Raw genomic sequence first — 25,703 nt, 5'->3', positions numbered from 1 at the left:
TGAGATGTCTTTATAAAATATGTTCCAATACTCACATATATCCAAATAGGTCGACGTAAATTGGAGAAACTTTTGACTACAGTATTGTAATCAATTTAGGTCCAAATCTGAAATTATCGTGAAGAAGGAGACTGAGGATGAGAGGATACAGTCAACTTCATCAGCTTCTAAAGCTGATGTTTGTACATATTTTGGGTTTTAAAACAAATGAAAGCAGTTACAACTGAGGATACAGTGACTCCAGCAGCTTCTAATACGAGTGACTCTGGATAAAGATCAAGATAAGTTACCGTGGAGAAGTTGGAAAATGCTGATCGAAGAAGCAAAAATAAAGAATTATATTGTAGAGGATTCCAGACAATATTTGGTAAATTGATTCTGGGTTAAACATTATTTCATCAAGGCTATAGTGAAGGTTTGGTCTTGGAATGAAATCAGTAAAAAAGTGATAGAACTTGTATGGAATCAGACATATGTTTAGAGAGTTTCTTCGCAGATTTAACTCAAAATCAGTGCCAAAAACCTCTGGTACCTTTTCAGCTACATCTGTCGAAACACCGAAAAGGTGGAGATGTTCTTGTGTCTCCATCATCTCCCTCAAAAAGTTCCTTCAACTTTGATTGTGTTTGACGTCCGTGGTTTCCTTTGTTTTCATCTCGATATCTTTGACAAGGTTGGAAATGTTTTTTTGCCCTTTGATCTCATCCCTCCTTCCTCTGCTCCCACAGCTGAACCAGTGGATGTATTGAAAGCGCTAGACTTCCAGAGCTCTCCAGATGGAGTCCGGAAAACAACGGGCTTCTGCACGGTGCGGAGAGGATCCAAACCCGACACCGCGTACCGAGTGCGAAAACAGGCTCAGATCAGCGCTCCGACCAGACAGCTCTTCCCGGGTAAGTGGCTCGATACCTTTGGGGAAAAACCCTGATACACGAAAAAATCAATATTTTTTTACTATAGCGGCTATGATACCAGCACTGTATCGATTATTATGAAAATACAATATGAAAATCAAAGCATAAAATGACAATAAAAAAGGTAGTTTGAAAGCCACATCTTTAAAACTATCTTTTTATTGTTATTTTATGCTTCATATTTAGATTCTATTATATATTATTTATATATTATTTATTATATTTTCATATTTATAAAAAGTGTATGAAATCATTTTTTTGCAATTTTAGTTATTTATAATCAACAAATATTCGCCAGCATTTTTTTCATTTTTGTGTGGCAATGAAACCTCCAACCGCTAGATGGCAGCAGTCATTATGTTCCCTGGCAACATCTATAGAATTCAAACTTTAGACTTTCTTTATTGTCATTGCACAGATGTGAAAACTGGCAAGGGAATTTCGTTGCTTGGCAACAAAAAACACAGCATAAGTGATTGTATAAATATAAATATTAATAAGTTATTAATAGTGCAATATAATATAAAAATAATTAATAAATCTTTTAAATATTGCATATAATGAATTAATATAAAAGTATAAATATAAATAAGTAAAAAATAGTGCACTTATTATTTATTCATTTTTGGTTTTAAAACAAATAAAAGCAGTTACGACTTTGTCAAGAGTCATGCAATGAAATCCTGCGATATCCCGGCGATGACTGGGGACGAGAGGATACAGTCGACTCCAGCAGATTCTAAAGCTGATCTTTGGACACATTTTTGATTTAAAAACGAATAAAAGCAATTACGATTTTTTTCAAGAGTTAGCAATGAAATCCTGCGCTATCCCGGCGATGACTGAGGACGAGAGGATACAGTGACTTCAGCAACTTCTAAAGCTGATGTTTGAAAATATTTTTGGTTTTAAAACAAATAAAAGCAGTTGTGACTTTGTCTAGAGTTAGCAATGAAATCATGCGATATCCCGGCGATGACTGAGGACGAGAGGATACAGTGACTCCAGCAGCTTCTAAAGCTGATGTTTAGATATATTTTGGTTTGAAAACAAATTAATGCGGTTACAACTTCGTCAAGAGACTTTGTTAAGTCTGCAACACACGACAATACTACACATATATTCTTGTTCCTACACTATATCGTGATATATCTTAGTTTTTCCATGTATTGTGATTCGTAACGTATCCTCAGATTCAGATTGTTTATTTAACATTGGGAATTTATAATCAAATGTTCGCGATGTTCATATTTCAAAATTGAACTTAATAACGATAAAAACAAAGAAACCTCTTCACCATAAATGACGTTCTTCAAACACACTATTGAAAACATCCAATGGTAATTTAGCAGTTGACGTTGATTTGTGTGGTTTTCCACTCGGCTCCAATCGCCCGACGGGGATGGAAGTTTGTCACGTAAACAAACAAGCCGAGTAAGACAGTAGGTTTTTAATTGGAAACAAACGTTCGGGGGAAAGAGGCTCCCATCGTTTCTACCATCCTCGGATGGGAAGCAGACGTATAGTAAAACGTATCCCGGTGAGTCATCGTAATAAAACGGATTCGACATTTATGCAAAAATCTGTGTTTGCCAATAGAAAAAAGATTGTTTACAGAGACTCTTGCAGATGTCGTGACTCTTCTTAATTGGCCACTATTTTCTTTTTTTTTTCTTGTGGCTCATCCAAGATGCACATTTTTAAAGAGAGTATTGTTTTCTTGTCTTCTCTCTGAAGAACATGAAAATGTATTTGACACATCTGGATTACACTCATTTGAAAAGAAATGACAACAAAGAAGTGACAGCTGAGTAGAAACGCAAACGAAATCTTCATCCACTTCTATGTTAATAAAACGACAAACATTTGTCCATTTTAATATTATTCATACTCGTGTCATATTCAACAGTAAGCGTCGTTTGTTCAGTAGCTGAAGATCGATCACCTCCCATTACGCCGGAGATGTCTTGAGGATCTCAGGAATCCCCTCTCAGGAGTGTTTTTGACATTTTTTGGAAATGTCAAAAGAAAAAAAAATCCTGGATTAAATGATTTCCTGTTGTCTAAGAATTTGCGAGTGATTACCAGCCGAGGGCCACGATGGATGCCAAAGGGAATGTTTTTCCAAGATGATAATCATCAGACAATTTCTCTTGTTCATGAGTCACTGATGCGCTTCATTAAAGCAATAACTGTGGAAACTGTGGTGGAAAAAAAAAGGAAAGGAAATCATTATAGAGATTAGATAGAAGATATTCAATTTGATTTGTTGCTATTCTGGATTTCTTCAATCTAGATGCTTCACTTTTATACCGATTTATGAATAGTACGATTCATGTCAATATTCACATCTTAAATTAATTCTATTGATCATCTAATCTTTATTCTTATTTACCTATAAAATCGTTATTATATTTCCATTTATTTCTTCAAATGCATCCAGTAATTTTCCACCATTTATTTTCTAACTATTGCTGTTCTATGATTCCCAATAGGAAATGCACTTTATTTTGACAAACAATATTTTGATTCAGTTCTATCTAACTGTTAATATCTTATCTTAAGGTCAAGTGCTTTCTTTACATGGACCAAAAATAAAATAAAACTGTAGCGTGACACAAATATATGATTTTTTCCCCAACATTATTTCACTTATTTCTATCTGAACTTGAGTAGAATCTTATTTTCCATCCTGTGGATTGTTTACCACATAATACTAATAATCGATTTTCCATTCAAGAGCGAGTCGGTCATAGTTTTAACATATTTTTGCTAATTCCTTAAGCTGCTGAATTGAGTGAGGCGCTAATAAAATGCTAAACCACGAACATGTGTTCATTCTGACAACAAATGAGTAGCACCTGGTTATAAACTCCATTACCTTATTTCACCTTTCATTGAAATCAAGTTTTCATGGCGTGGAGCTGCTTGTGTTTAGTCACGTTAGGGCTTGAATAAGGCAGAATTGTTTTTCTTCAAGATCTAAAGGGTGATTCACAGACGTTTTTCATGTTTTAGAGCAACTTGTCAGAAAGTTGTTGATACAGAAATGATCAAAACACTTTTTATTTCTCTTCAAAATACTTTTATGGTTAATATTTCATAACGTGTGCGTAAAATTAAGTAATAAAACAATTTTATTTACAATTTACATTGTTAGGGCTTTCAAAAAGCCCTAATTATTCATAATTACATATAGTTTTTTTGTTAATTTTTGTGTTGCAATAAAACTTCCGGCCGCTAGATGGCACCAGTCAATCAATACGTCCTCCGCAGCTGAAAGAAGAATGAAATCCTGCGAGATCCCAGTGATGACTGAGGATGAGAGGATACAGTCAACTCCAGCAGCTTTTAAAAGCTGATCTTTGGACATATTTTGGTTTGAAAACAAATGAAAGCAGTTACAGCTGAGGACGAGAGGATACAGTTGACTACAGCAGCCTTTAAAGCTGAGGATTGGACATATTTTGGTTTTAAAACTAAAGTATTCCAATGTTTACTGTTCAATTGACCCTCTTGAATGTGAGTTAAACTTCAAAAATGAAGTACGAGAAAAAAATAATAGAAAGAAGTGGAATAATAATATTTTCGATATTCAACAGCACTTTATCGATTTAGTTATGTAATGGTCTACAGTTCACAGTTCCAGATCCCAGTGATGACTGGGGACAAGAGGATACAGTCGTCTGCAGTACTCATTTATCTTTGGACATATTTTGGTTTCAAAACAAATTAAATTAGTTACGACTTCGTCAAGAGTCATGTGGTCTGTAAATACTACAACACCAGAGTCAAGTACTCGACAATACTACAAATACACTCTTGTTCCTAAAGTATCACAATTTATCGTAGCGTTGACCCTGTATCGGGATCTGTATTAAAGGGCCAGATTCTTGCAAATACACACGCCTACCACCAGATCCACTGGTGACCTTAAAATACACAAAATAAAACACTCTAAACATGCACTTTTTTAACAAAAATCCACAAAGTCGTGCAAATTATTTTAATGCTCATTGACAAATACAAATATTTTAGCTAATATGCTCCATTTTTGTATTGATCATTGCCCTTTATTCACCCTTTAACTAAGATAACTCTCGGTATGTTTTAATATCAATCATAATAATTGTATATTTTATGGTCAAAGACCTAAGTTTTCAACAATGTATTTGCTCCTGTTCATCGTGGCCCATCTTAAAAATACTTGAATAACCCGACCGATCACTGTCTCCTCAGGTGGAGTTTTCCCCGAAGACTTCTCCATCATGTTCACCATCAAGCCCAAGTCTGGCCTCCAGTCCTTCCTGCTGTCCGTGTACAACCAACAGGGCGTCCAGCAGCTCGGAGTGGAAGTTGGTCGCGCTCCAGTCTTCCTGTACGAGGACCAGAACGGCAAGCCTCCCCCGGAGGAGTACCCCCTGTTCCGCTCCATCAACATCGCTGATGGAAAGTAAGTCACAATAGCTGGAGAACGTCCAGCGAGAATTGGATAATAATCCCGCTCCGATGAGTCTAATGAACTCCATCCATCCTCGGCACAAACCTTGGAAGGATTCTTTCCACGCTGGCCATTATGTTGTCTTTGTCAATTGTTCCTCAGCGGAGCTAAACCGAGTTTGAATGTGTGAACCGATGCAGTGTGTGTCGCAGATTCATATTGGAAATGGATTCATTTCTCCAGGAGATGTTGGCAGATGTTCACAGGTTACCTTCGACGATACTTTCAGGTTGTTTGCTGGACGCCGATCGCAGTTGTTGTTATGACAAGTAAAAGTCAGTTTCGGTCAAGAGTCCAGAAGAGGAGTAAAAGAAAGACAGTTGTTTTTTTTGGGTTTTCCTGAGATGTTCAACTGGAATGGTTTTGGATGAGGATCAGCTCCTCTCAGTCCCAAGTGTAGAGGTTATGTACCTGCTGATCTGGTTCACGAGTGAGGAACGTGTCTTGATGTTCACCGGTCTGTCCTGTTGAAGAAAGAGCTGAGCCAGAAGGCAATACTTTGATGATATTATCGTCCATTTACATGAAATACACAATATCTTTTACTATAATTTACCGTTTTATTGTGTTGATTTTAAGCTATTTAAAAAAAAAAAGTTGTTTGTTGTATAATGGAGATTAAATCTTGTTTACCATAACCACACCCACTCCGCTGTGATTGGTCGAGCTTGGAAGTTTGTCACCGCGCGTCATCGATACCGGAAGTCTTCACCTCCAAGGGACTCGTTGTATAAACAAAGTGGGGCATGAGTACCTCCTGATCTGGTTCACGAGTGAGGATTGGTCTTGATGTTCACCGGTCTGTCCTGTTGAAGAAAGAGCTGAGCCAGAAGGCAATACTTTGATGATATTATCGTCCATTTACATGAAATACACAATATCTTTTACTATAATTTACCGTTTTATTGTGTTGATTTTATGCTATTTAAAAAAAAAATGTTGTTTGTTGTATAATGGAGATTAAATCTTGTTTACCATAACCACACCCACTCCGCTGTGATTGGTCGAGCATGGAAGTTTGTCACCGCGCGTCATCGATACCGGAAGTCTTCACCTCCAAGGGACTCGTTGTATAAACAAAGTGGGGCATGAGTACCTCCTGATCTGGTTCACGAGTGAGGATTGGTCTTGATGTTCACCGGTCTGTCCTGTTGAAGAAAGAGCTGAGCCAGAAGGCAATACTTTGATGATATTATCGTCCATTTACATGAAATACACAATATCTTTTACTATAATTTACCGTTTTATTGTGTTGATTTTATGCTATTTAAAAAAAAAATGTTGTTTGTTGTATAATGGAGATTAAATCTTGTTTACCATAACCACACCCACTCCGCTGTGATTGGTCGAGCATGGAAGTTTGTCACTGCGCGTCATCGATACCGGAAGTCTTCACCTCCAAGGGACTCGTTGTATAAACAAAGTGGGGCATGAGTACCTCCTGATCTGGTTCACGAGTGAGGATTGGTCTTGATGTTCACCGGTCTGTCCTGTTGAAGAAAGAGCTGAGCCAGAAGGCAGTACTTTGATGATATTATCGTCCATTTACATGAAATACACATTAGCTTTTACTATTATTTACCCATTTTATCGTGTTTATTTTATGCCACGGCTTTTTAATGTGTTTGTCGTATAATGGAAATTAAATCTTTTTGACCATAACCACACTGTGATTGGTCGAGGATGGAAGTTTGTCACCGCGCGTCATCGATACCGGAAGTCTTCACCTCCAAGGGACTCGTTGTATAAACAAAGTGGGGCATGAGTACCTCCTGATCTGGTTCACGAGTGAGGATTGGTCTTGATGTTCACCGGTCTGTCCTGTTGAAGAAAGAGCTGAGCCAGAAGGCAGTACTTTGATGATATTATCGTCCATTTACATGAAATACACATTAGCTTTTACTACTATTTTACCCATTTTATCGTGTTTATTTTATGCCACGGCTTTTTAATGTGTTTTTTTTGTTTGTCGTATAATGGAAATTAAATCTTTTTGACCATAACCACACTGTGATTGGTCGAGGATGGAAGTTTGTCACCGCGCGTCATCGATACCGGAAGTCTCCACCTTCAAGGGACTCGTTGTATTAACAAAGTGGGATGGAATGACAGCTGGCTGGAGGAAGAGAGTGAAGCCATTATTACGTCATAATGGACTCTCGTAACCTCTCGTTCGCCCAGATTTCAGACGAACTTTATAAAGTAATAAGTTGAGAACGTGGTCATGATGAGGAACTTACTGTATCTTGGAGAGGAAGACTTCAACATTTGAAACATGTCAGGAAAGTTGGAGTTTCACCTTTTAAAAAAAATCGACTTCCTCTGGTTTTCTCTTAAATAATGTGAGCAACTCATCGGTTTTTCTTTTCCAATTTCCCTCCAAAGTCGTAGTGGCGAGCCGAAGATGTACTTTGTAATGTTTTAAATCCTGATCTGGAGTCGATGCTGGAGTTTGTCTCGTGCACCAGAGGACTTTTTTAAAGTCGGCCAATCGGCTTTAAGAACAGATGTAACTGGGCGCAGCGAAGTCCGACGTAATTAGTGGAACCCACCAGAGTGACCGCTGCAGCCAGAACACCCTCCAGTATCTATTTTTACACGTCTGCCTTATTTCCACTTTCCCGGGCCCAGCGTTTGATGCCGAGTTCAGCGAAAAACCGCAACGACTGCACGGGCGAGCGTTCGCTGTGACGAATCACAAAAAAAAAAAGCCATAGTGGAAAAAAGATGGAGTCACTCTCTCGAAGTGAAACTCACGTGTGGTCGTTCTTTTTTTTTCTCGACGTTGTCGCAGGTGGCATCGCGTCGCCATCAGCGTGGAGAAGAAGAGCGTCACCATGATCGTGGACTGCAAGAGGAAGTTGACCCGACCGCTCAACAGAGGCGACCAGGCCGTCATCAACACCGAGGGCATCACCGTGTTCGGGACCAGGATCCTGGACGAGGAGGTTTTCGAGGTAGACTTTCTGCTTTTAATGGAAGCTATGGCTTGTGTTTCAATGAATTACTTGGGTTTTTAAATATCTTTTCTTTATGTAAGTGGTGATAAAACTGTTGGCAAAATGACACAAATATAGTAGAATATAAATTGAGATATATACTGTATATATTGATAATTTACATCTATATTCATGTTTTCAAAGCTTTTCTGGTTTTCTGAATTTGGGGAACTTTTTTAATTGTCTGTTTATATTTTATTTGTTATATATATTATATATAATTTTACATACATTTTAAATATAGAGTGAAAATGTCAATAAGTAAAAGAAAAGTTTTGAAAAGATAAAATATGGATAGAAAAAGCTAATTAAAAAATAGTTTGTAGGTTCCCAGGTATACAGTATATAAAAAAAAAAAGGAAAATAAATATTATAGTGAACATTTTTTCCCAAATATATACAATTATATATATTTTAAAGTGACAACATGAATGCATTTTGCATAAAACTATGAATATTCCTCTCTTTCCACAAATATTTGTTCCATTAACGATTCAATTGGAAAATTATTTAGATTATATGTTAGATTAGGTAGAACTTTATTGAAATTGTTTTTTTCCAATTAGAACACAGCAATACAGCAGTTATTCATAAAAATAAGAACAAGAATAAAGAGAAAGAACAAGATGATACAATCTAAGTCTAAAGATAAAGAACATAGATCAAAGAAAAATAACAAAGATATCATTGATAATATTAATATATCTAAGATATATTGATATGTAATTCCATTCTTTTATAAAAAAAAAAAGAAGTGTATATTTCATGGATAACATTTTATTCACGATTTTATTCAGTCAGTTTAATAACAGCTGAGTACATATTATAAATAATGGTTTAAACCTCTTGTCCAGGTGGTTTTTTTTACTGCTTGAAAAAGTAACAAAGATTTTCAACAAGGTTTCATTAAACTCGTCATTACAGGCTTGCGTGACGTGTGCAAAAGGTCGCCGCGATTAACCAGTTAATGCAGGATTTGAACACGAACGGTTTTGCTTCTTGAGAGAAAAGTGAATAATGTTCTGAGGGACCTTGGAAAGCTGGAGCGGCTGCCAGCGAATTATCCATTCTGATGTAATTGAAAGTGTTCTGAAAGGCTGTCATTTAGCAGGACTATAAAAGAGGGACTACCCTGAATGAGCGTCTAAAGCCTGACACTTAAAGCCCAGACGTTTTATTTTCTCTTCGTCATATATTGTGCATTCAGCAAATGATGACTTTTATTGGCCAGAACAACAATATTAGCTTTGTCCGCTTGGCTTGTGTCGCCACCGCTGGCCGTGGAAAAGTTACCTCGGTGTGTTATTTTCCCTCGACACAGTGTGTGTGAATGAATCGTTTAATAAAGAACAGACGCCAACCTGGCTCTGTGTGTCCAGATTCTCTTTTAGATGATCTGAAGGATTTTGGTTGAAGTCTGACCTTCATGGAGGAGACGAGCGTCTCTCATGGATGACGTTAAAAAGGTTCGGATGGTTGAGTAACGACGTCAACCGTCTTTACTGTGTCCTTCTGATGCTTAAAATACATTAGTGTGTAAAATAAACTCCTTTATTGTCATCTTCAACCAAAGCTACACACAAGCTACCATGTATTAGGAGTATGTATCTGGTGATAGGTATCACAATACTGTAGTAACAAGAATACATTTGTAGTATTGTCGAGTAGTTGACTCGGTGTTGCCGAATTTACACATGACCACATGACGCTTCTCGAGTCGACTGTATCCTCTCGCCCCCAGTCATCTCCAGTATTTCATTGGTCCGGTAGCTACGAAGGACATAATGACTGGAAGTTTAATTGCAACATAAAAATGAACAAACACCATGAATATGTGCATGCATTGTAAATACATTAACCCTTGTGTTATCTCAGGGTCAAGGTGACCAAAAGGCCCCGGAAAAACACATTTGTTTGTGGTATCCCTTGTGTTGTCTCTGGGTCAAGGTGACCCGAAGGCCCTGGAAAAACAAACGTGTTCGTTGTATCCCTTGTGTTGTCTCTGGGTCAAGATGACCCGAAGGCCCTGGAAAAACAAACGTGTTCGTTGTATCCCTTGTGTTGTCTCTGGGTCAAGATGACCCGAAGGCCCTGGAAAAACAAACGTGTTCGTTGTATCCCTTGTGTTGTCTCTGGAACGAGGTGACCCGAAGGCCCTGGAAAAACAAACATGTTTGTTGTATCCCTTGTGTTGTCTCTGGGTCAAGGTGACCCGAAGGCCCTGGAAAAACAAACGTGTTCGTTGTATCCCTTGTGTTGTCTCTGGGCCAAGGTGGCCTAAAGCCCCTTAAAAACAAATGTGTTTGTGGTATCCCTTGTGTTGTCTCTGGGCCAAGGTGGCCTAAAGCCCCGTAAAAACAAATGTGTTTGTGGTATCCCTTGTGTTGTCTCTGGGCCAAGGTGGCCTAAAGCCCCGTAAAAACAAATGTGTTTGTGGTAAACCCTTGTGTTGTCTTTGGGTCAAGATGACCCGAAGGCCCTGGAAAAACAAACGTGTTCGTTGTATCCCTTGTGTTGTCTCTGGGTCAAGGTGACCGAAAGCCCTGTAAAAACAAATGTGTTTGTGGTATCCCTTGTGTTGTCTCTGGGTCAAGTTGAACGACCTCCCTGGTTTCCATAAACACATATGTAGTGTTGGAGGTCGTTCACCTTGACCCACAAGGGTTGAACCAAAATGGAATTATTTTCTACTGACTTTATTCAGATATAAACTATAAAAAAAACTATGATCAAAAATAAAAACATGGTTCGAAAGCCAAAAAATGATCAACATTTTAAAAACAAAAAGAAGAAAATGAATCATTAAGTGCTTTTAGATATTGATTGAGTTCAAACCTATACGTTTTGTTCCTTAAATGAACCAATGGCATCACAATATAAACCTAAATATATATATTTTTTATAAGAAACTTCGCCAGATTTGGTCCTTGGCCCTTGACCTTTACAAATAAGTGACATTTTATTGATTATTTTCCAAGAAACGCATCCTTTTATTCCTCGTCCACCAGTGGGACAAATTAATTTGCGATATTTAATCATATCAATATTATCTTACGACTATATTTGACTATATTAGTCAGAGGTCAAACTGAATTACACATGAGATTGATGGATTCAAGTGGAATTTCAATTATCGAGATCGCAATAATTCCATGTGACGACTGCTTTCTGGCTTCGATTTCAAAAAAGTTCTCCCACAGCGTCCTTTTGTTTGTGGAACAATAGCGATTACCATTATTTCTACAATTCAATTCAATTTAACGACCCTAAATCCGATGATCGTACCTCGGTTTATTCCAGGAATAAGAAGGTTTTGTTGGTCGCCGAGGCTCATTATTAAACTTTTACGTTGCCAGGGGGTGGCGAGGGTTTGAGGTGAAGGTCTTCAACCATCTTCATCGTCATGCTTTAAAAGAACAAAAGACTAAGTTAACAGATGCGTTTAGTTGATGTGACAAAGTATTGTTGTGGCTTTTCTGCATCATGACATTCTTTCTAACGAGCAACCGGTGGTCGACGACCATTTCCTGTCGCCAGAAGACGTCGGTTTCCCCAAAAAAAACCATGACGGCAATTGTTCTCCCGACTATTAAAGCAGCCTCGGTCTGATCCTGATTCCCAGTGAGCCGTTTTTTAACAACAAAGTAGAATAAGGTCATGATGCCAGAAGGGCAATTACGGGATACAAGTATTTTTAGGGGCAGGATCTTGTGGGATTTTCTTTTTAATTCCCTGGGAGGATTCTGCCATCTTTATAGCTCAGCTGGTTCTGTGTTTAGATTCTTGAAATCCGGCCATTTCATTAAGAGAAGTAACTCACGAGGTGGTGAAGCCCCAGTAGATGCAAAGCCAGATTTTGAAGTCGATCTATTTTGCCGCCGTTAATGAACCAAAGTCGACAGATGGATGGATTCTATCAATTTAACACACAAGACCACTTTCCACCATCTCTTAAAGTGATTTAACTATCACTTCCTCAATTAATAATAATGATAATAACAATTTTTTTAAAGTGGTAGTTCACCAAAATTTCAAATTCCACTCGTTTTCTACTCACCCTGATATCGACTAAGGGTTGGGATTGTTTTCAGAGTAATCTGTTCCTTTTTTTAGTTTAAGTAAGTAAGTAAGTAAGTAATATTTATTGATAGAGCGCTTTTCCAGACCAGGGTCACAAAGCGCTTAAACACTACTACTTTAAAAATCAAGATAATACTGAGAACAACACAGGAGTTCCAGAAAATCAAGGAAAAGCCTGAACAAATAGAAACGTCTTAAGATGTTTCTTAAAGGAGTCAGTAGATCATCAAACACAGAGATCGTTCCAAAGCTTAGGAGCAACAGCCTGAAAAGATTTCTCTCCTCTGGTCCTGAAGCGTGTTCAGGAACCATCAGTAGATTCTAGTCCACAGACCTCAGAGCCCGAGCTGGGGTGTAAGGCTGGATCAGATCAGTGATGTAAGGAGGAGCCTGACCATGAATAGATCTGAAAGTTAGAACCAGAATTTTAAAGTTGATCCTGAAAGAAACTGGAAGCCAGTGAAGAGTTTTAAGGATCGAAGAAATGTGAAATGTCTGTTCATATTGTAGTTGGGAATGGAGCTTCTTTTTCTTCGTCCAAAAAGACACTTGAAAACATCAAAAAACTGCTCGTCTGTTACGTCCTTCTTCTATTGAAGCCTCGACTGATGTTGAGGAAAAGTTTTAAAGCTTGTTTGTAGCAGAACAATCTTAAAATATACTTTTTTATTATAACAATTCCTCATGTCGAGGCTTGAATCCAAGAGGGACTTTACAGACGAGCAGTTTTTGGATTTTTTTTAAGTGTCTTTTGGACGAAGATGAAGACGAAGACAACTGAGCTCCAGTCGCTACATTAAAATGAACAAACATTTTTGTCTATAACTCGAAAAAAAGAACAGATGACTCTGGAAAAAAATCCAAACCCTTATTCTAAAGTCAAATAAATTTGAATATTTGGTGAAAAATACCTTGAAGTCAAAGGCCACTGGAGACGTTGGTGTGTCAAAATGACGCAAAAGCAGAAGAGAAACCCAGATATTATCTTAAAGTCTTACATCTCATATAGTTTACATGAGCTTATATCGGTGGAATATGGTGTACTTGTAACTCTTAATAGACTTAGACATCAAACATATAAAACTGTTTTTGGGGATCAGGTCGGGGGGGCAGCTGCTGCAGCTTCTTGGATAAAGTTAATGTCTTGTAAACATCAATCAAAAGTCAAAAAACAAGGGGTGTAAAAAAATATCGATACACTTTAATATCCTGATATTGTTTTGAAGATACTGTATTGATCCTAAACAGCACTGTTTCAATTCTATTAAATGCGTCCTTAGCTAAAGTAACAATGATCAAACAAATCAACAATCACATTTTAATTTTTTTTCATCTTTATGGTTTATATTTCAATAAAGTGTGAAAAATAAAATAATTATATTTTTTAATTTACAAAGAACCTGCAAATATTCACACGTTTTTATTCATTTTTGTGTTACAATTAAACTTCCGGCCTCAAGATGGCAGCAGTCATTTTGTCCTTCGCAGCTAAAGTAACAATGAAATCCTGGCGATGACTGAGGACGAGAGGATACAGTGACTTCAGCAGCTTTTAAAGCTGATGTTTGCACCTATTTAGGTTTGAAAACAAATGAAAGCAGTTACAACTGAGGACGAGAGGATACAGTGACTTCAGCAGCTTTTAAAGCTGATGTTTGCACCTATTTAGGTTTGAAAACAAATGAAAGCAGTTACAACTGAGGACGAGAGGATACAGTGAGTCCAGCAGCTTTTAAAGCTGATGTTTGCACCTATTTAGGTTTGAAAACAAATGAAAGCAATTACGACTTCGTCAAGAGTCATGTGGTCAATGGTAAATTCTGCAATACCTGAGTCAAGTACTGGACAATACTACAAATATATCCTTCTTACTACAGTATCACTATGTATTGGAATATATTGTATCGTTGCTCGTGTATCATGATGCATATGGTATGATTCGCAGAGACTCACACGATCACACGCAGTTGAAGAGACGACACTTTTGTTAATCACTTTAGAAGGAAAGTGCATCTCTTACTTTGAACCCCTTCATTACGTGACACTGACCACTGCGGTCCCTTATTTTCGCACAATTGCTGCAGTTTAAGACGCCAAAGTGTGCTTCAACACAATATCTGGCCACGTTTGATTCCTGATGGTGTGTGATTTCATCTCATATCTTGGCTCGTCGTCGTGTTAAATGACACCCGGGTTGAGATTTTCCGTCCACGGGTTTGATGACTCTGGCTGTGAGGAGCTCGGAACACATGGCTACCTTACCGCCTCAGGACATCACATGAGCAGGTGTTCAAATCTGGAGCGCACAGGAAAGAATGAAGGGTTGAGGGAAAATATGAGCGCTGGAGACGACGAAAGAAAAACATCTCTGAGAATCAGATTCATATCTGTGTTATTATTTCTTTTTATCACGTTTTTTTTTTTACGTTAGTAAGTCTCTCTCTGAAGCTGATATGGCGGTGAAGACGATGTTGTTTATGTTCCTGTCACTACCTACTCACCGTCCAAACTCACGTCCCTGAAAGTGGATCCGTCTCTGGCACTGGAGTCAATAAATGCGCAGTCGGGCTCCGAGCCCTGAAATGAATCATTGTTTATGGTTGAGTTGGCAGTAAGAGAGACTTTCGACTGTTTTCCTTCAGCATTCTTTTCTCAAACCTGTCACTGAATGTTTTGATTCAAACAACACAAGTCAAATATGTGTATTGATTAACTTCACTTGCTTTTATTCACATTATATAATCACACCAGAAAGTAATGGCTTGTATAAGACAATGTATGGATTGAACTAATCAAAATGTTCTATTCGAAGAAGAAAAGTGTTTTCTGCAAAAATATTTAGTTACTTTCTGATCCCTAGAGGTCATTCGGTGACTTCAAGTTAATAATTCTCTATATTTTATAAGGAAGGACAAGTGTAGCTATATTTTTAAAGTGAAAATTGAGGGTCAGCTTTCTCTTTTTGCTTAAAGTTTTTTAATCTGTCTCTTAATTTGTACCAATGGTGGCCTAGAAAAAAATGATTTGTCTCTCTGAAAAATATGAATCAAATATATAATAATATATAATAAACCCAGTTGTGTGGCCCACTGTGTTGTTTTCATCAATTCATCAACATCATTCATTGTGACTTAAAAGGATGCCAGAGATTTAAGGAAGAAATGTAATCTAATGACTTCCAAAAAACACAATTAAGGGAAAATGTTTTCATTAGAATTTACTCCAGTTGAAGACAGTTTGGTTAATATATAATGTGTTTGAACTGTGACCAAGATACCGTATTGATCCTAAACAGCACTATTTCGATTGTACCTGCAGATAAAGTAACAATGAAATCCCTCGAGATCACAGCGATGACTGAGGACGAGAGGATACAGTGACTCCAGCAGCTTTTAAAGCTGATGTTTGGACATATTTTAGTTAAAAACAAATGAAAGCGACTTCGTCAAGAGTCATGTGGTCTGTAAGTTCTGCAACACCAGAGTCAAGTACTTGAAAATACTACACATATATCCTTGATACTACAGTATCACGATACATCGCAAGATTGCTAAAAATGTTGGCCTATTGTGTGACTTACTTTTACACACTTGCAGTAGAGCAATACAATAATTCAAATGCTAAAAAACTCAAAATATATAAACTAAACGCACACACACATTTTTTAAATATCGAATTCATCAGCTCAAGTCTCTGCTTGTGGAAAAAAGCAAAATTCAGTTGCTCTTTAAAGTTCATAGGATGGAAAAAATTTTCTGGAAAACTCAATGAAGATGAAAAAGTGGAGTATCAGACCAGATGTTCTGAGCAGATTCCTGAGCTCCTGGCCGACCAGAAAAAGCCTAATATTTGAAAGGTGCCAGCTCCACGAACCCGGAGAACTCCGGCTCCGACCGCAGAGAGAAGTTTTTTGGAAATGGAACCATTTCTCTTCCGAGCTTCTGTTGTTGTCTTTCGCTTCTCTCGGGAGGAATTTTGAACGAGCGGCGTCTGCTGCAGAGACGGATGGAGAAGAAGAAGGAAAACGCGTAAGAAAAGTCGTGGATATCCAAGATAAAGCGACCGACACCAGAGACGTGTCAAGTGTTTAGGGTGAATCTGCATCCAGCTGCAAACATCTGGATCGTGAAGGTTCGGTGTCAGGCTCGGGTCGTTGTGACTTCATCAATTTTTTACTCGCTTTTTTTTTGTTGTTTTTTTGGCAGATTTGAACATTTCTGCATAAATATCAGGAGGGGACACGTTGTTATAATAACAATCATGTTGCACATGTTAGTCATAAAAAACTCAAAGTGAGCAGCAGAGAAACTTGATATAAATGTGTTTTATTCATACAAAAAATACAAAAAGTACGACTTCACTCCAAAGTAAGACCTTAAAGAAAGTGTGACTCGTGGGCCCCGGGTGACCCGTGACCACATTTTAAGTGGCCCTCATACAAATATAAACACCAGCTGTAGGTATACTTTATTAGTTTTAATTAAAAAGAAAAAATCATCTATTTTTTATTTAATAATTGTATTTATTTTAAACTCCAAGTATTCTAAGAAAGTAACACGATTGTTTTTAGCAGTTGAGGCTCATTATATCCACGTGACGACATAAAAATGATAGTTTATAGAAAAATACAATGAAAATGATCACAAATTAATTCAGATTATAAGTGTAAAGACACTTAACGATGACGATAAAACCATAAGTCACATATTAATGGAAGTTGTGAGATTAAGTTCGAATATAAAGTTTAAAATATCCCTACGGCAATATATCACAATATTTATCGTATTCGTCGTATTATTGTATGTATATGTATGAATAAATATAATATATATATTTATTGGTGTAGAGTCCAATAAGTTTTTTAAATAAAATAATGAAATTCCATTTAATTAATAATTAAGATGCAATAGATAACTGCATTTGTTCATTTTTGTGTTGCAATTAAACCTCTGCGCTAAGGACGAGAGGATACAGTGATTTTAAAGCTGATTTTTGAGTATATTTTGGTTTGAAAACAAATGAAAACAGTTACGACTTCGTCAAGAGTCATGTGGTCTGTAAATTCTGCAACACCAGAGTCAAGTACTGGACAATACTACAAACATATCCTCATTACTACAGTATTACAATTTTAATGTTGTTCCTGTATCGTGACACCCCTTTGTTACTTTTTCAACATAATGAAATAAATATTCCTGATTATTATGGGGGGAAAAATTGGGATATATGTGATAAATGAGAGACTTCAATAAAACTACTGAGATTAGTTAAAGTTAAAGTTTTAGGAATTTGTTATATAGGAGGTGAAGGATGGGGATGAAAACTTTACAATTGGATAAAACAAACTAAGTTAAATCATAAAATGTCATTTATATGTCTTCCCCTTTTTTAAGCCTTTTAAATAATGAATATATTTTGTGTTAAAAGGTTGGATTCTTTTGACTTTAAAGAGGAAAAAAAAAAAATCCATTATATAAGATCAAAAAGTCAGAACAAGAGCAAAGAGAAGTCGACACAAACGCGTCCAACTGAAGCCACCACCCTAGAGAACAGCTGACAACCCACTTTGTATCGCGTTCCTCCCTCAAGTCCTGGAAACACATGTAGACTCTTAAAAGTTTGACAGGAACAGTGAGTCTTTGTGTGTAGTTCTGCTCCCCGAGTGGCCCGTGGCTCTGCTGTGATGATCACAGACGGCATTGTTTGTTATTGTCTCCCCCTTTTTCTTTTTTTTTTTTTCTCAATCCATCTTTGTTGCAGACTTCTCACACACAGAAACCATTAAAAATATTGCGACGATAACTACATGCAGACTGTACACAGGTTCCGCTAATGGTCCAATTGTGTTGCTGCCTGGAGTGTTGATTCATGCCCTCGCGAGTCTCCCAGCTGTTTGCCGGTCCTGGGAATCCTAGCGGAGGGAAGAGAAGTCGTAACGACGGGAGCAGAGGAGGATGGAACGAGTCCCAATATGTGGTCACTTTGTGAGCCAACGGGACATGTGGTAGTGCAGTTAATATAGCCAGTGATGTAGAAACCAGGGTGAATATGGGGTGATTTTATAAGTCGACCTCATCTCAACTATGGCTAGAAGATTTGGGAAATTTTGGGATGCTGCTTATCTACTCTAGGTAAGGTCTTTGGTTTTCTAAAGGGTACTTTGCTAGGGATCCTGGGTAGGCTACCTTCTTAAAGTACTGCCATGACTACCTTAAACCGCGTGGTAAGGACTTGAAAGTCTAGTCACAGTATTTTTTTTCCTGAGTTATTCCTATATTTACCCAAGAAATAATAGCTTTTATCATCTGTATTCAACATGTAGCTGACATTAGCATGTGGCTAAGTTCTATCATACATCTATTTCTGGTACAGTTGCGAATTAATCTTGCTTCTATTGTTACAGACTTTGACTCATCAAAAGTTCAGTCAGTTTGATTTTGGAGTATTTTTCGAACTGTAATCTATAGCTTTATAGCTCTTTAGCGTTCTAAGTCACATTTCAGTTATTTTATATTTATATATATTGATCAAGTGTGTGTAAAGTGTGTAAATTCAAATTTAAACCATTTAAATATTTACAATTATCATGCAAATATCCAATGCGTTTGTTTATTTTCATGTTTATATTAAACTGAATTAAATAATTCTGGTTGCTAGGTGACAGCAGTGATTACTTCCTCTGCATCTAAAGGAAAAGTTAGGTCCTGGTTATGACTGAGGACGAGAGGATACAGTGAGTCAAGCAGCTTTTAATGCTGATGTTTGGACATATTTTGGTTTGAAAACAAATGAAAGCAGTTACAACTTTGTCAAGAGTCATGTTGTCTGTAAATTCTACAACACCAGAGTCAAGTACTCGACAGTACTACACATATATACTTGTTACTACAGTATCACGATATATACTGTAGTATCGTTGACCGTGTATCCTGGTACGTATCGTATCAACAGATTCTTGCCAATACACATCTTTAAAACCTGATCCAAATATATCTACTAACCAAATATTTCAAGACGAGCTCAGTTACACAACCTATCAAAGTCTTTATTGACCTTGTCAATCATGTTTATTAACAGAAGTATTTTTTTCGCCATGTTGAGGTGGCTTTGTAGGTTATGAAATGTACTTTTGGTATCAAATATTTGGCCGTAAAATACTCTTAAATTCCTTCCAAAGTTTGCACACGTGGAACGTATATTGAGGACGTTTTCCTTGACAAAAATGTGACTGAATAATGGACAAATATGCTGTATATTAGAAGAACTCGGTCAGTAATGCAAACTAATGCTTTTGTCTGGACGTATATCCAACACGGCAGCCAAGAGCTAATGAACTCCAGAGATCTAAACTCCTGCAGATGTTGCTTTTCTGCAACCTGTGTGCGTCGGCTTCCCTCGTCTGGGCCCACCGTGATGGTGGTCCGCCTTCACCTTCACCACCTCGACGTCTCCCAGGTGGATCCATTGTCCTTCTGGCCACTCCCTCGGAGGTGGACCGAGGTCAGCCCGAGGTGTCCGTTTTAGGCGACCAGCGAAAGATAAGACGCTTCGCATAATAATCGCCGCGGCAGAAATTTGGAAATTCCTTCAGAGACGCTCATGGAAAAAGAGCCTCGGGCTGATGGGAAGGGCAGCCGGGATCTCGTTTCAGTTCCCGAACGCTCATGGAAAACAGACGTTTCGCAGATAAAACGGGGACTTTGGTGTCTGCTGTGAAAGAGCGAAGGGACCGAAAACGTTGATTTACAATCTTCCCAGAGGAGCCGCGTCCGATGGTTTTTGTTTGTCTTTTTTCAAGGCATCGTCGGTGAAGGATCTATACGGTCCATTAACAGTCATAGTTAACCCCATTATTGACTTATTTTTTAGCTTTTTCTGTTATAAATATAATAACATATGTCGTTTTGCTTCTTTAAATGCAATTAAGTCTCTTTTTTTTAACTCTTTGAATCTTCCATAACAGTATAAATGTGTAATAATTGACCATTTTTTCTAAAATATCTTTGATTCATTAGAAATGTAATATTTTGACTTTTTTCTTAAATAGTATAACCAATGATATTTTTTAGTTTTTTTTACATTTATTACATTGATTATGGTTATTTAGATTTAAATGTAAACAATGAAACACAAATTAAATTAAATGTACATTTTATTTGACAATTTTTATGATAGTTATTTCTAATATTTTCAATCAAGAGTGTAAAATGTAATAATTGTATTTTATCGATTTTTTTATATTTACAATTCTCATGCAAATACTTTACTGCGTTTCTTTATTTTCGTGTTGAAATTAGCAGCAGTGATTACTTCCTCTGCATCTAAAGGAACGGGGAGGTCCTGGCGATGACTGAGGACGAGAGGATACAGTGACTACACCAGCTTTTATACTTGATGTTTGGACATATTTTGGTTTCATAGACAAATGAAAGCAGTTACGACTTCATCAAGAGTTTTAAACAAATATATTTTTACTCATTTTAATTCTATATATATATTCTTTATTCTATCTTCTAATCATCTATTTATATTTGTTGTCATCCTTCATTAAAAGCGTGTCCTAACTAGGTCACGGTTTTCAGTGTCGCGTCATCAGAAACATAAAGACGATCAAACTACATGTTGGAAAAATAACTCCCGCTGACTCGGTCAATAGAAGGTCCGTCAGTGAAGATTTGTGACGGTTGCTTCTCAAAGGTGTTTATTTAAAGGCACCCGGGGAGTCTTCAGGTCTCGGGGTTGAATCAACACCGACACAGTTGACTCTTGTGGAGCCAGAAAATATGGAAAAGGTCAACTTGAGTGGCACGATGTCAGGACGATTTAAGATGATTCTGAGGTTTAAAAAAAAAATCGAAAGTTGATTCTAATATTGGATTTAGTTCGAACATAAAGCTGTTTTTCAAATCTGGTTTAAGGTGTTTATCTAGAACAGGGGTCGGCAATTAAACTTTCTCAGGGGCCACATTATATACTGTTATACGGGGCCGTAAAACCCCAAAGAAGAATTTAATGAGATGGAAAAATGCATAGTTCATATATTTTTACAATTTGAAATAAAATACATGCAAACAATGGTGTTATTATGCCATAAAACAAATTGTGTAATCTATCTTTTAATATAAAATAATTTGAAAGTCTCTTTAAACTTGAGTATCAGAGTTATAAAAGTGTTCGTACTATAATGCTAAAATATATTAGCATGTACTAGTAGATACTACTGCTTATTGCTCCCTAAAATGTGATTGTGAGGTTTTGACTTTTGAGCGTCGTACTCGTGACTCGCCTCTCCTCAGCGAAAAAGCCTCAAAGGCTCATGGGTAACGCTGCAACTTGAGCCAACGGAGAAGTGGAAAATCCAATTTAGCAGATGATAAAGTCAGAATGTCATGGACCTCAACAGATGTATCGTGTCAAGAATAAATCACTCGCCGCGTTGATGGAAAATTACAATTCTCAGATGGAATTTCCCACTTTGGGATTATAGTTGATTTAAAATGTTGTTTTTATTTCTTACAGGGAGACATCCAGCAGTTGCTGATAGTGGCTGATCCCAGAGCTGCCTTCGACTACTGCGAGCACTACAGCCCCGACTGTGAAACCCCCAACCACCAGGACAAACCCCAGGCCCAGGAGCCCGAAGAAGAGGTGAGTGTCGCACATCCATTTAGCTAGTTAGCATTGTTGAGCTAATTGCTACATTAAAAATATATATATACTGTATATCATTTATTTTTTGAAGCACTTTATATTTGAAATGTGTCTGTTGATATCAATGTATTTAGTTTATTCCTAAAACAAGACACATCTTACACGGTTATTTAGCTTCTTAGCATTGTTGAGCTAATTGCTACATTTGAAAAAAACAAAATATATTCTATTTTTGAGCACTTTATATTTGAAATTTGTGTGTTTATCAATTTATTTTGTGTATTCCAAAAACAAGACCCATCTTACGCGGTTATTTAGCTTCTTAGCATTGTTGAGCTAATCGCTACATTTGAAAAAAACTAAATATATTCTATTTTTGAGGACTTTATCTATGAAATGTGTCAGTTGATATCAATTTACTTTGTGTACTCCTAAAATAAGAAACATCCTACCCAATTTTTTTTTAGCTTCTTAGCATTGTTGAGCTAATTGCTACATTTAAAAAAACAACAACACACAATATATCTTTTTTGAAGTGCTTGATATTTAAAACTTGTCTGTGGATACCAATTTACTTTGTGTTCTCCTAAAAAAAAGACACATCTTGCATAGTTATTTAGCTTCTTAGCACATTTGAGCTAATTGCTACATTTGAAAAAAACAAAATATATTCTATTTTTGAGCACTTTATATTTGAAATTTGTGTGTTTATCAATTTATTTTGTGTATTCCAAAAACAAGACCCATCTTACGCGGTTATTTAGCTTCTTAGCATTGTTGAGCTAATCGCTACATTTGAAAAAAACTAAATATATTCTATTTTTGAGGACTTTATCTATGAAATGTGTCAGTTGATATCAATTTACTTTGTGTACTCCTAAAACAAGAAACATCCTACCCAATTTTCTTTTAGCTTCTTAGCATTGTTGAGCTAATTGCTACATCTAAAAAAACAACAACACACAATATATCTTTTTTGAAGTGCTTGATATTTAAAACTTGTCTGTGGATACCAATTTACTTTGTGTTCTCCTAAAAAAAAGACACATCTTGCATAGTTGTTTAGCTTCTTAGCACATTTGAGCTAATTGCTACATTTGAAAAAAACAAAATATATTCTATTTTTGAGCACTTTATATTTGAATATATTTGTTTATCAATTTATTTTGTGTATTCCAAAAACAAGACCCATCTTACGCGGTTATTTAGCTTCTTAGCATTTTTGAGCTAATCGCTACATTTGAAAAAAAACTAAATATATTCTATTTTTGAGGACTTTATCTATGAAATGTGTCAGTTGATATCAATTTACTTTGTGTACTCCTAAAATAAGAAACATCCTACCCAATTTTATTTTAGCTTCTTAGCATTGTTGAGCTAATTGCTACATTTAAAAAAACAACAACACACAATATATCTTTTTTGAAGTGCTTGATATTTAAAACTTGTCTGTGGATACCAATTTACTTTGTGTTCTCCTAAAAAAAGACACATCTTGCATAGTTATTTAGCTTCTTAGCACATTTGAGCTAATTGCTACATTTGAAAAAAACAAAATATATTCTATTTTTGAGCACTTTATATTTGAATATATTTGTTTATCAATTTATTTTGTGTATTCCAAAAACAAGACCCATCTTACGCGGTTATTTAGCTTCTTAGCATTTTTGAGCTAATCGCTACATTTGAAAAAAAACTAAATATATTCTATTTTTGAGGACTTTATCTATGAAATGTGTCAGTTGATATCAATTTACTTTGTGTACTCCTAAAATAAGAAACATCCTACCCAATTTTATTTTAGCTTCTTAGCATTGTTGAGCTAATTGCTACATTTAAAAAAACAACAACACACAATATATCTTTTTTGAAGTGCTTGATATTTAAAACTTGTCTGTGGATACCAATTGACTTTGTGTTCTCCTAAAAAAAGACACATCTTGCATAGTTATTTAGCTTCTTAGCACATTTGAGCTAATTACTACATTTAAAAAAACAAAATTATATATATTCTTTTTATGGGTTCTATATTTGAAATGTGCCTGTTTACTTTGTGTACTTCTAAAACAAGACACAAATATTTTCTTTTTTCATTGTTGAGCTTCTTGCAACATAAAAAAAACAATATATTCTTTTTTGAAGTGCTTTATATTTGAAATTTGTAAAAATAAGTTTTTGGCCCCCGGGTCACCTTGACCCTGAGATGAAGCAAGGGTCAAGAAACCAATATATTCTTGTTTTAATTGTTATGTATTTGAAATGTGTCTGTTGAAAAAAAGTTTTTTGTCTAATTAATCAGTAGTATATAAAAAAACATTGTACACGGTAAGTAGATTCACTTGAGCGAGATAAAATTAACAAAGTTTTTAAGGGATAGTCAACAAATGTTGTCAAGAAAGCGCAGATCTTCACGAATAAACACAAAAAAGATTTTGAATATCTTAATTGAAATAGATTGTTTTTCCTTCATCGTCTTCCATCTTCCATCTTCATTTCTGACGTTCCCTTGCTTTGGTGACCTCACCTTGGAACTTTTTTTTTTTCTCTCTCGCTCTCTTTCCCCTGTCGTGGAGCCCACTTTGGAGTGGCCCCTTGATTTATATCGCTAACGACTTCTGCAGGCTCGGCCCAGACTACGAGGGAAGTTCAGACTTCCACGGCTCCACTACCTGGGAAAAGTAGAAACTCTGGATTGGGTCGGATCAGAAGCCGTTGCTTTATTCGACGGGATCGGCCGGAGGGCCGGTGCCAGAGCTGGAAAATGTTGCTTTGTCAGCGAGTTATTCCCGAACGGCTCAATAACGATCTGGTTTATTCATTGTTGGTGTTTGTTCAAGAATGCATTTCTGACTTCACGACAAAGAATCTAAAGGATTAGTTTTTTTTCCAAACTGTTAAATTTAATGGTCTTCAGCTTGTTTTCAGATTAAGCTCATTCATTCATCCGTTATTTTATTTGTTTATTTGCCCAAATATTTGCAACGTTCTATCGTTTAATTCTTGCCCAGAAGTCATCACCGAAAGGATGTTTTAAACGTAATGAATATTTCTATTGGCAGATAAAATGGATGTAATACGATCAAGGAAACCAACATAATAAAATAATACAATGATATAAATTAAGGAGGGAAAAATATCGATTTATTTTGAATTATGACTCAATATTATTGTAATTATGAATTACAATATAATATTAAAATCTACTGATCTAATATTAGGTTTTTACGTGGTAAATAAACAGTAAAATATCTATTTTAATATTTAAGAAAATGACCTTAAAAGTCCAAAATGGAAGGCGAATACGTATAGAACTTTGCTTCTTTTGTGGCAGCGACCAAATTGCTTCCGTAGTACAGTAGTACTTTTGAAGCCAAGTTTCTGTACGCAAGCATGATCTATATTGTGTTATTTTTTCTAAAGAAAAACTGAAAAGTGACAAAAGCAGCGGACATTAGATTTATTGTTTTTCCCTAAGAGAACAACTTGGAGTGGACATTGAACATTGTTACTCAACTAGTACAATTTTAAATGTAAGTAAGTCATTTATATTTGTAAAGC

At 36.4% G+C, this 25,703-nt stretch overlaps 1 protein-coding gene across 1 annotated transcript in view; it reads left to right on the top strand.

The window, feature by feature from the left end:
• The window catches only part of LOC148064099 (collagen alpha-1(XI) chain-like), a 115,845-nt gene that overhangs the window by 11,483 nt on the left and 78,659 nt on the right, over nt 1–25,703 (top strand). The window contains exons 2-5 of the mRNA XM_087810885.1: nt 729–893; nt 5,154–5,367; nt 8,210–8,372; nt 22,014–22,142. Coding sequence (XP_087667011.1) covers nt 729–893; nt 5,154–5,367; nt 8,210–8,372; nt 22,014–22,142 — 671 coding nt within the window. The remainder of the gene's footprint in view (nt 1–728; nt 894–5,153; nt 5,368–8,209; nt 8,373–22,013; nt 22,143–25,703) is intronic.

Source organism: Callionymus lyra, chromosome 16, assembly GCF_982586985.1.
Source record: "Callionymus lyra chromosome 16, fCalLyr1.hap1.1, whole genome shotgun sequence".
Classification (NCBI taxonomy): domain Eukaryota; kingdom Metazoa; phylum Chordata; class Actinopteri; order Syngnathiformes; family Callionymidae; genus Callionymus; species Callionymus lyra.
The sequence above is the reverse complement of the archived record's forward strand: the minus strand, read 5'-3'. Positions and strand labels throughout refer to the sequence as shown.